Consider the following 17195-nt stretch of genomic DNA (forward strand, 5'->3'; position numbering starts at 1 on the left):
TCAATCGCTATCAGCTATTTATCAAACAAAGACAATATAAATTAATGAATTAATTATTCAGTTATTTTCGTAGAATCAAATTCATTCAATTATAAACATTATATATACATACCAAAACCAATATACTACTAAATAAAATAATTTTGTAATAAAATATTATTATAAAACAATCACCGAACTTTGTACATTCATTTCTTATCATTTTCCTTAAATTTGGTATAGTACGATATGACTCGATCGATTAGAATTTAACTCAAATTCGTAACAATAATACAATCTTAATTTGATATACTCAATAGATTTAGATTTGACTTACTCTTGAAAAAAACCGACTAAACTATATTCAAACTATTATTAACGTAATGTAATTTTAATTGGATATTATAAAATATACGGAGTAATATCCAAATCCCTTATTACCAAAAGAAGATATTTGACATTTGTAAATAAGTGATATACTTTGTAATACTCAAACAATAAATCTAAGGGCCTGATCACATTTACTGAAGTGCATTGAACTGAACTGAATTAATTGGAGCTGAACTGAACTGAGCTAAAATGAATATTTTATAAGAGAGGGAAATTAGGAGCTGAACTGAACTGATTAGAGCTGAACTGATTGGAGCTAAACTGAACTGAATTAAGTAAATGTGAACAGGGCCTAAGTTTGACTTATACTGTTACACTTGAAATTAAAGTCTTGTTTACTTCACCTTTAAAAAAAAATAATGTTTAGTAAAGATGATTACATTTTATTAGTAAAAATCAGTAACCTTAAAGAAGAAATATAACAACAAATTAGTAAAATTAATTTAAATTCATCAAAAATTATTTAAGATTAGCAAAAATAAGGTGAAGTATACGTATACGGAACCTAACCGATAAAAAAGACTACAAATTCTTTTTAAACTATTAATAATAATTTGATTTGGGTATTACCAAAATATTAAAATTGAAAAGCATTAATATCCAAAATCACTTCTTACCAAAATAAGAGATTTGACATTAATTCAATAATATATTTGTAATAGTCAACCAATCCAAATTAATGTAAAAATAATTTTAATTACCTTAAGATACAATTGAAAATCAATAATATCCTATCCAAAATCATTTACTAAAAGAGGAGATCTGGCGGGAAATATCATGGCGGTCCTTAAAATCAATAAAAGCCCTAAAACCAAACCCCTCTTTTCACTCATTCTTCTCTCACTGTACTTCATTGCCCTAATTATGCAATTTTCAGCGTTTTGCTAAATTCTAGGGTTTGATTCCTAATTTCTTTCCTCAATTTTTCTTGCCAAATTCTCACAAAAATGGATGATGCTTTCGAAGATGATCGTGAAAAGGAGACTTGTACTCTCAATGAATACCTCGATGACCTCGAAGAACGCGAGATGGTATAATTTTCATATCTTTAATTTTTCAATTTTTTCGTCATTTTCCTGATTTTATTTAGGGTTTTAGAGTTTGTGTTTGGTTTGATATTTATTGATTGTTTTAATTTGGTGTTTGATTGTTGTTTTGATTACCGGCATTGAAAATTATGCCCAATTGCTGATGCATGCTATCATTTTTCAATTTTATGGTGAATTGATGTGTTGAATAAAAAAATGATTACATTTTTGGATAGAATTTAGAGAAGATTACTAGAATTCTGTCATTGAGAAACAAACATTATTACTTGATTTATTGCTATGTAGTACTTTGAGTTATAGAGGTTTGGGTTAATTCTGTGCCAATGTGAACTTTTGATGTGTATTAAGCTTTTTTCTTTGATTTGAAGTTGGATATAATTTTAAATCAAACTTATTGTGGGTTTATTTAAGTGGAAAATCTGAATGGATTGATTGAAAAACATAAATTTTAGAGTTGAAGAGGGGCAGCTAGGGAGCAGGTACTTGACTATGATTCTGTTAACTCATTGTCGTTTATAATTTCGTTGCTCAAGACTCTCTCAAAGGAGCCCTTCTGCTATAACATAAGGTTAGGCCAGGTGCATATGAACCGCCTAAGCCTAAGACTTGATAGAGGCATTTGAGTACTGACACTATAACTATATCTCGGGCATAATCAACTACTATTTTCTAAGCCATTTGCTTGTGAAATTTGAACTTGAGTAGCTTTCAACATCACATTCCCTAGTGTTCTGCCTTATTGATTACCTGTACGCTCGATGACATGTACCGCTTTCCTCTTGCTGACTGCTGGTAATATTCTTTATGTTATATGAGTTGGTTATGTTTGATGATAAATTTGGTCTGGCAATATCTGTCTGTATGCATTTGTTGATAATACTTGGTGTAATTGTCAAATTGTGTTAATTGTCTGTAAGAGTTATTAGCTTACGTCTGCTGTTTTTGCTTGTTAGATGTTCATGATATTACAACTTTCATATGGTACAAACTTGAAAATGATTGCGAATAGTAGTTATTCTTCTACCCTATATGATATTGTAATTTGTGTTACAGGAAGCTGAAATGGTTTTGGGTGGTGATGATGGAGACGAGTGTACATACTCGAAAGGTTATTTGAAAAGGCAAGCTATATTTTCATGTTTGACATGCACTCCTGAAGGAAATGCTGGATTTTGCACCGCATGTAGCCTGTCTTGCCATGAAGGACATGAGGTAATGTTTGTTCTGCTTAGAATGAGAGAATAAGTTTTTGCAATCAGATTTTTGTTGGCATATCTGACTTATATTGGGCTGTCCATGGAGAAAGTTAAGATTTATGACAAGGCTATTGAAAATAATCTGGCCATATAGTTGAATCTTATATGGTTCTTAAGATTTACATTCAAAGACCCAAATACCATAATATGGAATAATTTCATTTGCATTGCTTACTTACACTTGAAATCGTGGATTTTGTCAATCACATGTTCTTTGGTCATACAAAATATATATAATCCAGAATTTTCTACCAAATCTTAGTTGACCAATTATACTCTATAGTCTATATATCTACTTGCTTAAGATGCCTGTCCGGCTCTCCATGGTATATATATATTGCAATGTATGATCTTTTTTCTTGAAATTCGGACTTAAAGTAACAAATCTTTTTTCCAATGCTTTATAGTTCTTTTATCACTTGCATTTATGTTGCTCTATTAAGAGATTATACAAACTTATTCGAAATCTTATGGAAAGATGACGTGCCTTTGGAGTTGATTCTCTAGGCATTTCGAATTGAATATTTATTTGGAATTGTTGAGTTATGATCCTACGGTTCTGCAAGATATCATATTATAGATGTACTGTCCATTGTAAAGTTATCTGAATCAAAGGGAGATGTTTCTTTTAATCATTTTTTCTTATGGTGCATAGCTTTTGACCTTCCTCTGTCTTTTTCTTCGGATTTTCATATGCCTGGGATTGAAAAGGAAAATAAAACGGAAGTTATTGAGAAAACAAACTAGAATCTAGGATTTTGTTTTACTGTGAGTTAATATTTTTATCTATATTCATTTCTCTGGTCTTTCTTTTCATGTTCCTATGTTGAGCATTTTGTCTGATGTGCACTAACATTCCCATCCTCACATTAGTCCGTTATACTGCAAAAACTGCATGTAACATTGTTGTCTGGAGGTGTGGCCTCACAGACAGCCAGCTACACGAACCTTACGCACTGTTGTTTATGTAGATTGTGGAGCTGTGGACCAAGAGAAACTTTAGGTGTGATTGTGGAAATTCTAAGTTTGGAAACTTCATTTGTAAGCTTCAGCCAAGCAAGGACATAGAGAATGCAGAAAATTCGTACAACCATAACTTCAAAGGTACATATTGTACTTGTGATCGCCCTTATCCTGATCCAAGTGTTGAAGAGGAAGAAGAAATGGTACAGTGCTGTGTATGTGAAGACTGGTATCACAGGGAGCATCTTGGTCTTGAGTCCTCTGAAAAGGTTGGTATCTTTTACATTTGGTCTTTTAGCTTATTTCAGTGATTTGCTCATATTTCATTACCATTTATCAATGTTTTCAAGGTCTAGCTAGACAAATATCTTTGTTGATTCTGTTTCTTCAATTAGGACAGAAAGCTTATAACCATAGTCAAATGGATTTGGTTGGGTTGGGTTGGGTTAGAGTAAAATATTTTTGGGTTTGAGTCATGCTTGTTTAAGACCTAATTGTTAGTTTTCGGGTTGATCCAACTGGCTAAGGGATTTGAATTCACACTTTCTTTTTTCTGTTTATGTGTCACACACACACACACACACACACACACACACACACTATACGTTGGATTTTTTTGATTTAATGAAGTCAATTATAGCCAAATTCAACCATACAAATAACATCTAGATTCAATAAAAACCACTATTAAACCCTTGAACGTATTTTTTGCAATAAAGTTATCAGTATTTCATATTAATGGTATAAATGAAATGGTTCCCGGGCCTGTCTGGGTTTTTTTTTAATTTTTTTTTTTTAAATTCGGATAAAACTGGTTCTGGGTCACAAAATATTGTTCAAAGTCATTAGTTCAGGTGTTTGGATCGGTTTTGGGTTAAGTCGAATTTTGACACATCTAACTAAATAAAAAAAAATTGTTCCAATGTTTTAAATGCAATTTTTCTCTTGTATCAAGTACAGGAAAATTAGATTATTAATGTATGTGAAATTGATGATGAACTGAGGCACAAAATGGCGTTGATTGATTCCTTAGAAAAGGCATTATTGATGCTCTTGTCAGTCACCAGTAGGGCAGAGGCTTATCAAGGGTTTTGTGCTGGGTAGTGTAGTCTTAGCACTGGCTTTACTATATGATATTTGTCCTTGCATCTCTTGCTTGGTTCCATGTAAGACAACATAATGTATCTGATTATTTTGGGTGTTGTTTAGTGGCTATTTTCGAGTCACCTTTAAGTGATGTAAAATTGTAAACTGTGATTGACCTAGAGTTTACTCCACAATTTTTTTTATGAGGATGATTTTTAAGAGGATTTTTGGCTCTTATTCTGCGTTCTATTGTGATTTCATTAAGTTTTTACCTTGTCTGGATAACAATTACCTGTCTTTTCTTCTTTCATTGGCCCTTATACCCAAATCATCATTATGTTGAGTTATGCGTGTGTTTTTTTTTATTTTTTATTTTTGATGAACCAAGTGAGGTAATGAGTCAATTCTTTGTGTATCAGATCCCTGTGGACGAGGAAGGGGAGGCTTTATATGAGGATCTTATTTGCTTAGGTTGCTCAGCTACTTGTTCATTCTTAGCCTTTTATCCCCAGAACATCTTTGTTGCTCCTAAGAAGCATGAAGTGGTTGCAAACGATGAAAAAGGGAAAGGCATACTAGAAGAGGCTTCGCCTACCTGTGATAGTACTGGCAAGATCAATGATACTAGCTGCGACCACTTGAAACCATGCAATGGTGGTGATATCAAGCCTGAGAATGTATCTGGTGAAGAAAAGTTGGTTTCTGCAGAAGTGTCTGAGAAAGCTTTGAGCTTGAAAAAATGCAGTGAAGATGGAAGCTCAGGTAATTTTTGTCAGCTTGGCTTTGACATTGGGGCTGCACCACCACCTGCGGAAAGGAATAAGGCTATATTTCTTATAAAGAACTGGAGGGACACCCTCTGCCGTTGCGAAAAATGTTCTGATTTCTACAAACAGAAGGGTGTTAGTTTTCTGCTTGACAAGGATGATTCAATTGCGGAGTATGAGAAGAGGGCACAGCAAAGAAGGGAAGAAAGACTGCAGAAACTGGAGGGTGCTTCATCAAACATGTTCGATAACCTTGGTCATGTAGAGAAAGTGGAGATTATCAGTGGTATTGCGGAGATGAAAAATGAGATGGAAACTTTCTTTGTATGTCATTTTCCTTCTCTTGGTTTAATATCTGTTTATTTTTTGACGGTTCTCAGATCATCAAAGATAATGAATTTGTTTCTGATTTTTTTTCTTTTCAATAATCATACAGGCAAATCGTGATGCTTCTCAAGCGGTCACATCTGCTGATATTTATGAACTCTTTGACAATCTCAAAAGGAAACGCCGCCGTGAAATGTAAGAAACGTCGTAGATCTCTGTAAGTTTGACGATAAGTTATGCTCTAGCTTACATTTAGATAGTTGTGAACTTGTGAGACCTCTGAAACATTCTCGGTGTTTGGACAATGTTTAGATGTTCTAGTTTGTGTTCACTTTCTTTTCCTGTACCTTGGTTCCTCATCATGTTATGTATAATGGCATTTTCATGTATGGTATTTTATTCAGGAAGTCGCATCTCCCCTCCATTCCCCCACAATCTCTTCTCTCAGATGTTGTCATATCCAATTTGTTGTGGAATTCTAAGGTTTCCTGTACATGTAAGCAAGAAGTTAGGTGGAAACAGATTTGCTTCTAAATTTGTTATGGATCTAACTGACCTGGGGATTTTTGGATACTGGGGGTCAACTTTCAATAAGGTACTTGATTATTATTTATCGTAACAAACTAACAACGATACTACTTTTGTACTTGAATTGGAGACTGCTCAAAATCACCAGCCTGTTGGTCTGAGACTCTGTGCTCCTGGCTCTGGCATTTCACCTATTGCTTGCATTTCAATGTTCTTTATCTACAGACAGTGACAAAGTCTGTTTGGTTTCATGACCTACCTTCGTCTTCATTTGTTGATGTCTTTTAATGTGAGCTGGTTATTGTGTCAGTTCCTCAGTGTAATTTGGTTATATGCAGTTGTGCAGCTCTTCTTTGCTTGCACTCCCTTCTACCTGCTTCTGTATATTATTATGAGGTGCTTTGGTTCCATACTTGATGCATTTGTTGGATGTAGCTCTTGTGAGCTTATACTTGCATGGCAAATATGTTAGACATCTAATTTTACTGACTGAAATTGGACTGGACACTATAGTTGGTAGAATTTCATATCCTTCAGTTGATCAACTGCGTCTAATTAAGCTCCATATAGTTCACCAAGATTATGTTGCATTCACTTACCAAAAAAATAAAAGGTTCAATATTTCTTCATACTATTCTTTGATAATTTGTCTGTCCCATGTAGGGTACAAATAATATCATAATTTGGTTGATTTCATGGAAAGATATCTACTTGGGTTACCAAGTTAAACTAGCATTATTGTCAATTGCTTCTGATTAGGGGCTAGGTAGCCTTGTTTTTTAATTTTTTAAAAAAAAGTGTGATGGGCCACCAACTAGTTTTAAATAGTATTAATATTAAACTGTTATATTATTTCAACTTTGGAGGTTTTGCTAGTTGCTACTTCGTATATAGTTAAGAGAGTTGGGCAACATAGCATCTAAGATTCACGAGCTTTGTTAGTGCCCGTTTTTAAGCTAGGCAGCATGTATGTGATTGAAAGAAGCAAGTGATTGGGTTGGGAAGTAGGAATTACGTATCTGCTTGGTTTTTGGTGGCATTGAATGCTATTAGTGTGATGTTCATTGGTCAGGAGGGTTTTATAGGCCGCAAAGGATTTAGGAGTACTTTACGAGTTTGACTAAGCTATGTATGAGACTGTCTCACAATAACTTACACCATATTATATTGACATTATAGATTTTAAGGTCTTAGAGATGACAATTTTTTATGGCAGTTTTGTTGTTTAGAGGTGAATTTTTTAAAAAAATTAAGTGTGAAAATGGTCTCACTCAAGACTCCCATGACTGAAAAAAACCTTTCTTATAAGCTTATACCCTTTCAAGTTGTGGGTATAAGGGGTATGCAATATTCATCCTTTATTCCTTTATAATAATTAAAATTATAGGATTTCCTATCCAGGGGAGCATTGCAGTATTAGTCCAACTAGTTAATTCATGAGCTGTTAATTACATCATACAATTTTGAAGTTATTGATTTATTAAAAAATAAAAATAAAAAGTAATATCATGTTTAAAATTGGACAAGATGGTAGGTAATTAGGCTATGCAATAAATAAATATAGTGTTTAAAATCATGTTTGAGATTGAACTAAGAAGATTTTGAATTATTAAACATCAGGGGTAATATCAGCTACAGAGTAGGTGTTTGTTCAAACAATGGTGTTTGTACTTTTTTTTTTTTTTTTTTTTTTGAAGGGATAATGGTGTTTGTACTTTGTATTGTTTGGAATGCTACTTCTTATTTCTTCATCATCTACATTTTGTTTTGGAGAACGAGAGAATTTGATTTATTTTTTTTTTTTGTTGATTTTTGAAAAAAAAAAAAAATCTTTATTTCTGATTTCTTCATCATCTACCTTTTCCTAAAATTGTATAAATCTTTATTTCTTTGTTGATTTTTGAAAATGAGTGAAAAGGTGGTATGGAAGAGAAGGTTAATTGGTTGAAAATTTTCTATGTTGGTGCCAACTGCCATGTGATTAACTACTATGGAGGTTTATAACGAAGCTGTGGGACATTCCACATTCCAAAGATTTGTTTTTCTACCATTCAAATCTTTATTATGCTTGACAACTATTTTGCCAAATTTCTTCAACTTTTTAACAAAATACACCATAGTAGAAGGTTGAAGATTTAGCTTCAAAGTTGAAGGTTAAAGCCGACAAAACCCGAATCTTAAGGTTTGATTAGCTAAATCCTCAGGTTTATTGTTAATTAATTTAACTTACCATCACAATTACCTAGCAAATCTACGAAAGCTATCAAGTGATGTCATGAATCATGGTTTGTTAGCACTTTTCCTCTTGTAAAGAAAGCTTTTTGTAGATGAATTATTTTCCAAAACGGTCAAAAAAGAGAGAGACATAAAATTTTGTTGAAATAATAGTCTTTTCTTACTACCTAAACATAGATTGGCTTGTCTCATAAATTCATTAATTGGGTATTCCGCCGATTTGTGAAAGTGATGTGTTCTTGTCACCAGATTTATTACAACAGTACAGAAGTTGGGCAATTTCTCTTTGACAGTGTGTTTCTCCAACTCTTTACTTGTATGTCACAATTCACAACCCCGCCTTTGATAGTTAGTTAGGGTGGAGTTGAATTCTTTCTAGTTTGAAAAGTAAGTGGTTTATATTGCGCCACGTAAATTATCCATCAGTTTGTGTTTTGTAAATCGGGTTCTTTTAAACTTATTTTTTAGTGTTTATGTATTGTAATATTCATTTAGTTTCAATTTAACTTTATGATCATTATAATTCCCTTCAGTTTTTTAATTTTAAACCTAACATGCCTTAAACTTTTAGTGCATGTTGATTATATAGTAAGTCAATATTAGTAATGATTTATTATTGATCTTAAAGGTCGATTTTTATTCTTGCTCTTGATGTCATAACATCTATTTGCGTCAACTTTTCAGGGTAGATTATTTGCTCTTTAAGCAAGTAATTGAATAAGTCAGATAGTGTTATTAACTTATTACTAAATTTTTTTTGCTATTAATACAGAGATTATGCATGGAATTTAACAACAATTATAAATATGATATTTCAGATTGACCCGGGTTCGAGCCTTATAAATCCCTAAAAAAAACCAAATAATTGGCTGCCTATTTGCCTTGTGAACGATGAACGTCATGCATGGTCATGATCACGTCGAATTAGGGATAAGTTCGTTAAATAATATAATGTTCATATAAATAAATTCAATAATTCATCATTTAATTATTGTCGGTGCATGTTCATAATTGTCATTACTCGTAATTATACTAATATTAGGACAACGTATTACATTTTGTTTTAGAGCGTTGAAGCCTTGCTTCAGCTTCGTGACTATTAATTATAATGTGACATGATGAGACAATTATGTCAAGAATGTGTATTCTCGTGTTTGTATTGATTGTTAATGTGGTATATATACACAACCTAAGCAAGGGCCTTAAACTAAGCCCATAACTAAATACAATAAATTATATACGGGCTCAACACCCCCCCTCAAGTTGGAGCATGCAAATCACAAATGCCCAACTTGCCAAGTAAATACAAAAATTGGTTCTTGCTTAATGCTTTTGTGAAGATGTCCGCTAGTTGATCAGTCGTCTTCACATAAGAAGGTCTAATAACCCCCTCCTGAATGGCATCACGAACATAATGACAATCAACCTCAATGTGCTTAGTGCGCTCATGAAAGACCGGATTCTGCGCAATATACAACGCAGATTGACTATCACAAAATAAACTCATCGCCTGCGGATGCGAAACTCCTAAGCTGTCAAGAAGAGCCTTCAACCATTTCAACTCATCGGTGGCCTTAGACATTGTACGGTACTCGGATTCTGCAGAAGATTTAGCAACAGTATCCTGCTTCTTAGTCTTCCAAGAAATAGGAGAATTTCCAAGAAACACCAAATAACCTGTAATCGATCGTCTCGTAAGAGGGCAACTAGCCCAATCCGCGTCACACCAACCTGTCAACTGTAAATCACAATCTGTGCGCAATAAAATTCCCTGACCAGGACTACCCTTCAAGTAGCGTACCGTTCGAAGAGCGGCCTCCCAATGATCACGACGGGGCTGGTGCATAAATTGGGACAGAATATGAACTGTGTATGCTAAATCAGGTCTAGTGAAAGACAAATAGATCAAACGTCCAACAAGACGCCGATACATCTCGGGGTCATCAATAAAAGGTGCCTCTGATTTTGCCAGAGTATGATTTTGCTCAATCGGAGTACCCGCCGGACGTGCCCCTAATAAACCAGACTCTGTAATAATATCAAGAGTATATTTCCGTTGGCACAAAAATATGCCTTCCGGACTACGAGCAACCTCAATACCCAGAAAATATTTCAACACCCCCAAATCTTTCATATGAAAACAATCACTCAGATATGCCTTAAAAGCAGAAATCGCAGAAGTAGAGTTGCCAGAAATCAATAAATCATCGACATACACCAGAACACTAAGATGGACATTCCCTTGATTCAGAGTAAATAGAGAATAATCAGAGTACGACTGTTTGAAGCCATACCTTGTGAGTGATCCGGCTAGTTTGGCAAACCAACAACGGGGTGCCTGTCGAAGACCATAGAGCGACTTTTGAAGACGAAATACCATTCCTGGTTTGCTACCATGGAACCCGGGAGGTGGCTTCATGTATACCTCCTCATCAAGGTCACCGTGGAGAAATGCATTGTGGACATCCATTTGATGCAATTCCCAATTCTTCGCAGCAGCTACAGCTAAGAAAGTCCGAACTGTGACCATTTTAGCCACGGGAGCGAACGTCTCATTATAGTCAATGCCTTCAACCTGATGATTACCAAATATGACCAGACGAGCTTTTAATCGTTCAACAGTGCCATCAGAATGATACTTGATTTTATAAACCCATCTGCACCCTAAGGCCTTTTTCCCTGGAGGTAACGGTTCCATTACCCAAGTCTGATTGTCTTCCAATGCTGCAATTTCTTTTTGCATTGCCTCTCTCCACCCTGCATCTTTCATAGCCTCTTTGAAATTACGGGGTTCAGTGCCTGCAAGTACAGCTGCAAGAAATATACGATGTCGTGCGGAAAAATGATCACAATTCACATAGTGTGCTATAGGATAAGGAGTACCTGAGGAGCTTGGAGTAGGTGAACTAGGAGTACTCGTTGCTTGTACAGTATGTGCCACATAATCTTTATGCCAACCCGGTGGACGTCGCACACGACCCCCACGATCAATGTCAAGTGAAGAAGAGCCACCCCCGCTGCTAGCAGCCCCTGCCCCCTGCCCAAGGCCGCTGCCAGCAGCTTCTGCTTGCTGCACAAAGCTGCTGCCGTGGCCAGCAGCTGCTGTCTGCTGCTCAAGACTGCTGCCACGGCCAGCAGCTTCTGCTTGGTGCTGAAGGCTGCTGCTAGCAGCGTCTGGATGCTGCCCAAGACTGCTGCCAGCAGCAGCGTTGCTGTCCAGACCAGCAGAGCCAGCCACAGCCTGGCTGCTGCCAGTGCCACCTGCCACAGGTGGGTTGTGGACTGTACTGCTAGCAGCAGCAGTCCCTGTCCTGACCTCGGCAGTGGTCTGATATTCTCTGTCACGGCTTACTTCACTCACCTCTAAAACCGCTTCCAAGTCATCCAAAAAATCAAGATCGACTCCCACACCATCCGCATTCGAATTTTCTTTGACAAAATTAGTTTCGGAGCCAGCATTCAAGGTTTTGTCACAAGCGAAAGGAAATTCGTTCTCAAAGAACTTCACATCACGTGACACAAAAATCTCACCCGTTTCAAGGTCGTATAATTTCCAACCCTTCTTACCATGAGGATATCCTAAAAACACACACCGCCGACTTCTAGGAGCAAACTTATCCCCCTTGGATTTTTGATTATGTGCAAAGCAAAGGGAGCCAAAAACACGTAACTCATCAAAACTAGGTTCTTTGTCAAATAGAATCTCATATGGTGTTTTGTTTTGTAGCAAACGAGAAGGAGTACGATTAATCAAATAAACCGCCCCAAGAATGCACTCCCCCCAAAAACCAATAGGCAAATTCCCTTGAAACATTAATGCACGTCCCACATTCAAAATATGTTGATGTTTGCGTTCAACACGTCCATTTTGTTGGGGTGTCCCAACACAAGATGTTTGAAATAAAATGCCATGTTCCGTAAAGTACGGAACCATACAATTGAACTCAGTGCCATTGTCACTTCTCACCAATTTCACAGACACACCAAATTGACGATCAATCATAGCAAAGAAAGAACAAAATGCGGAATAAACCTCGGTTTTATTATTTAATAAATAAACCCAAACACCTCTAGAATAATCATCAACCAAAGTCAAAAAATAATGTGCACCACAAGTAGAGGGAGTTTTATACGGTCCCCATAAATCACAATGAATTAATTCAAAGATACGAGTAGCTTTGCTATCACTATTTGGAAAACTATCCCTATGTTGTTTGGCTTGAGGACACACACCACAAGCTTTAGTCAAAAATTTATTTGCAGAACTACTACTAAGAGGTGGAAGCAACTTAACCACTCTATCCGACGGATGCCCAAGTCTTCTATGCCACAACTCAAATTCTGACACCGCAGGAGCTTGAACCGCACATACTGTAGGAATACGCCGAAAAAAGTAGAGTCCGTCCCTCCGTTCACCGGCTCCAATCAGGCTCCCCGAACGTTGGTCCTGTATAGCACACAAAGAATCAGTGAATCGTACAAAACAATTTGATTGATCAATCAATTTAGACACCGATATTAAATTGCATTGTAAATTGGGAACAAATAAGACATGCTCCAATGTTATAGTGTCTGCCAAAAGAACTCGACCCTCCTTCAAGGCCATAGCTTGTTCCCCATTCGGAAGTCCCACAGGTGAAGGAGAAATCAAACGAACATCCACCAAGCAATGTTCATTTCCGGTAACATGATGCGATGCCCCCGTATCAATAATCCAAGAAGACAAACACTCACCTTGCATACGGTCTTGTTGAAGAGAAGCCATATTAAGTAAAACCCGAATGTCCTCGGGTTTGAGATCTTGTAGGGAAAGATTATCCCCACTGCCAGAGGCTGCCCCTGTCGAAGCAACAACCCCTGTCACAGCATTGGCACGAGCAGACCCCTTCCCGGAAGCCGTGTTAGAAGAAGTAGCAGCAGGAGGTGTGGAAGAAGAACGAGCAGACCCCTTCCCACGCTTGAGTTCATGCCACCAGTCAGGATACCCATGAAGAACAAAGCAGCCCTCCACATCGTGCCCTGTTTTCTTGCAATGCGAGCAAAATAGCTTGGATTTATCTCGACGATCGGGTCCCTTCGAACGCCCAGCAGAGACAGCAAAAGCATGAGCATCTCTTGCTGCCTCGGTTTGTGCTCTGCCTTGAGCTATGCCCCGTGATTCTTCTTCTTGAAGCAGTGCTTGATAAGCACGAGTCAAGTCAATGGGTGGCTGCTGCGATAACAAATTGGTTCGCACAGCCGCATACTTCGAGTCATCCAAGCCAATTAGAAATTGATGCAGCACTTCCTCCTCCCTGTCTTTTGCGAATTTGCCCGCAACATTGCAAGTACAAAGCCCACATTCACAGCCATGTAAGGGTTTGAGTCTCGTGAGATCATCAAACAAGCACATCAAAGTAGTGTAATAGTCCTCAACCGACATACTACCAGTTTGTCGACAATCAGTAATTTTCGACCGTAGTTGTTGCAACCTTGGTCCATTAGAAACACAAAACCGTTGCTCCAAGTAAGTCCACAAGAGTTTTGCTTCTTCAAAATAAGGCAGTGATGCCGCTAATTTAGGTTCCATAGACCTCAAAATCCACGAGACGATCATTGAATTAACCGTCTCCCAGTCCAAGAGCTTCTTCTTTTCTGGGGGTTTCGTGATTGTACCATCAACGAATCCAAATTTTCGACGAGATCGGAGAGACAACGTGATTGCCCTCGACCAAGCCAAGTAGTTGTCGCCTTTCAAAATCACGTGAGTGATGAGGTTTCCCGGTTGATCTCCAGCACCGAGATAGAAAGGAGATGAAGGATCAAGCTTCCCGTCTTCCATGGTTGATGCGTGAGCAAGAGAAGAAAGAAAGCAAGGGTTTTAATTTTAGGTTAGGCCTGATACCATGTCAAGAATGTGTATTCTCGTGTTTGTATTGATTGTTAATGTGGTATATATACACAACCTAAGCAAGGGCCTTAAACTAAGCCCATAACTAAATACAATAAATTATATACGGGCTCAACAAATTATGTATTAATTTTATTTAATTTATATCCACGGATAAAGGATGCCGAAATTTCTGGATCCTAATCTCTCTCTACAGTAGGTGATTTCTTCATTATTTTAGGGTTATATAATTCTATTTTTAGTCATCTAAATATTAATTTATTAAGTGATTAGGTGTGAATTATTTGGATCTTACAAAGCCCGTGATTATTTTGTCCAATTAATGAACTTGCACACGAGTAGCATTAATCTAAACATGAACTCAACGCGCTTAAACCGAGCTAAGTTTATGGATTTTATGCTTGTCTGGTTTAAGAGCCGAAACATTTTAATTGATTAATCGTTAGATTATAGGTACACCCGTATATATTAAAGACAAAATCCTTTAGATTCTATACTAGTTAGAGTGTTCTTAAGAAGGATTTATTGTATTCCTTAATTGTGTTATTCTACGCGTAACAAATGCCAAAACACAAACCAACAGTGATAAGAATGTGATTCTTTTGCCTTTTAACTTGAAATGACACGGATGCTAGCTGTTATTTAACTGAATATAAAACAATTCATACTGTTAGATGTCATGTCTTATGATTGTTAATTTGCATGATTGAACGATTTTTCCAACTCTTTCTAAAGTAGTATCACTGTTTTACCGACGTTGCAAGATGTTAATCCACTATTAATTTTGGTTTATATACTGTTTTGTTTAGCTAGATGTCTAGTAAATTATGTGTAAATGTATGAGCTGTCTTTTTTTTCGGTAATTATCATGTTGTGTATTAGTTTGAATACTTCCTTGTCTCATAATAATATTCAGAAGATAAAAATGAGACAAGACTAATAAAATGAGACACTTTGAACAAGAATATGGAGCAATTACATTTAAAATGGATGAAGTAAATTGTTCATGGTTAATAGAGAATAAGCATCTCTTTTTGAATTAATAGACGTAGTATATACGCAAAATACTTTATAACTATCTTGAACACCTAGAAATGCTAGGGTTAATTACACTTAAGGACATAGAGTATTCATAATTTCCCTTGTACAATTGTATAACCTTTAGGTTAATTTTGCATGTCACATAACTCCTTATTTCTCACCTTTTAATAGATGATGGTAACACATAGGAGTTATTAAAGTGAAATTTTTTATTTCAATCAGAAGCTAATTAATTAAAATTATGAACCGAGTATGCAAAATATTTTGCCGAAATTATTTGTCCCATACCTCAAGACATCGAAATTGAAACCCTATCAATATTTTTTGTGTTCAAACTTAATTTAAAGAAAGAGAAGTATTATTAAAACACAATCAAAACAACCAAATAAAATTGGAATTTGCAACCAACAACAGTCTCCCTTTAAACCAGAGTAGTGTAGTGTTTACGAAAGGTCAAAAATAAAAAAGGAAGTTGAAGTTTGATTAATTTATAGTGAAGTAGGGCCATTAACAATGTGGGGGTTAGACATTGTCACTTGTCATCAGTGCAAAAAGACAATCTACTCACATGTCAATCATCCCATTTTTCTACGTACATTAATCAACTTTCTTAAGTACTATTTGTATTTTAATGTACACTCACTTCTAAACCCCCTTTATATAAATAAACCACATTTCATACATTACTTTAGCAAATTCTTCTTTTTCCTCCCTAATTAAAAACCCAACAAAAATTATTTTGATCCCACAAAAAAAAAAAAGCTATTTTTTTTTTAACACAAATTATGGGAAATTGTATGGAAACTTGCAAGGAAGAAAATAAAGAGATTGAAATGAGTGGAAAAGAAGGAGAATTTGTGAAAGATGTTGTGAGTAATGAAAATGGGTTAAGAGTAAAGATGGTGTTGACTAAAGAAGAGTTACAATGGTTAATGATGCAGCTGAGTAACAGAGAAAATGGAGTTAAAAGGATTGAAGATGTGTTTGGTGAGATTGAGAAGGGTAGAAAGAAAGGTGTTTCATCTGCTCATTCTTGGAAACCTTCTCTTGATAGTATTACTGAAATCCCTGAAGTTCTTGAGATGAATAGATGATACTTTGTAGTTTTGTTTTGTTTTGAGGGCACGGTCTCTCACCGATTAAATTAGTTGGCATCCATGTAATTGTCGACTTGTCGTCCATGTAGATGATAGACTTGCTTGTCATTTGAGGTTTGCTCTTCTTTTTTTCTTGGGTAGATTTGAGGTAATAGGATTATTTTTGGTCCTTTGCCTTAATTGTGTAGTTATGGTGTGGATCACTTAGATGTATATATTTTTTGAGATAGATTGAAGTGTTTCTTTACATTAAAAGTGCCAATCTTCCATGTATTCCCTTCTCTCTTTTTTTCTTCAATTTAAATCTGTTGTTTACAGTTTCAAATATAAGATAATTAAGCTCACTGGTAAGTTAACTTAAAATCATGCATAATTCTTAATTATTTTCTGTGGACTACATACTACAGAGTAACAGAGGTTCCTTTCTAAAGAGGAAGAAAAAAAAAGAAATAAAGAACTTTTTAGTGTTGTCCATTTCTAGCTGATTGATTGAATTGATTGCCATGTGATACCCTATAGTAAAAGCGCTAATTACGCTCTCAATAAAAGTCTCAACTTGGCATAATATTACTATTATTACCTCACTT

The 17195-nt window shown here is 35.8% G+C and overlaps 3 protein-coding genes across 3 annotated transcripts; 2 read left to right on the forward strand and 1 right to left on the reverse strand.

Annotated features, from left to right (window-relative positions):
- The first annotated feature begins 1140 nt into the window (after nucleotides 1-1140).
- LOC145579056 (uncharacterized) lies at nucleotides 1141-6224 on the forward strand. Its single transcript, XM_081636338.1, has 5 exons — nucleotides 1141-1400; nucleotides 2472-2630; nucleotides 3646-3906; nucleotides 5143-5814; nucleotides 5927-6224. The coding sequence occupies exons 1-5, from the start codon at nucleotides 1317-1319 to the stop codon at nucleotides 6014-6016; spliced, it is 1266 nt and encodes a 421-aa protein (XP_081492464.1). The 5' UTR covers nucleotides 1141-1316; the 3' UTR covers nucleotides 6017-6224.
- Nucleotides 6225-12601: 6377 nt separating this feature from the next.
- Nucleotides 12602-14487, reverse strand: LOC145579065 (uncharacterized). The gene is made up of 2 exons (XM_081636343.1): nucleotides 13315-14487; nucleotides 12602-13027 (listed from the first exon to the last, which is right to left on the reverse strand). The coding sequence occupies exons 1-2, from the start codon at nucleotides 14399-14401 to the stop codon at nucleotides 12993-12995; spliced, it is 1122 nt and encodes a 373-aa protein (XP_081492469.1). The 5' UTR covers nucleotides 14402-14487; the 3' UTR covers nucleotides 12602-12992.
- Nucleotides 14488-16296: 1809 nt separating this feature from the next.
- LOC145605930 (uncharacterized) lies at nucleotides 16297-16605 on the forward strand. Its single transcript, XM_081661997.1, has one exon. The coding sequence runs from the start codon at nucleotides 16297-16299 to the stop codon at nucleotides 16603-16605; it is 309 nt and encodes a 102-aa protein (XP_081518123.1).
- Nucleotides 16606-17195: the final 590 nt, after the last annotated feature.

This window comes from Chenopodium album, chromosome 2 (genome assembly GCF_948465745.1).
Source record: "Chenopodium album chromosome 2, dcCheAlbu1.1, whole genome shotgun sequence".
NCBI classification, from domain to species: domain Eukaryota; kingdom Viridiplantae; phylum Streptophyta; class Magnoliopsida; order Caryophyllales; family Amaranthaceae; genus Chenopodium; species Chenopodium album.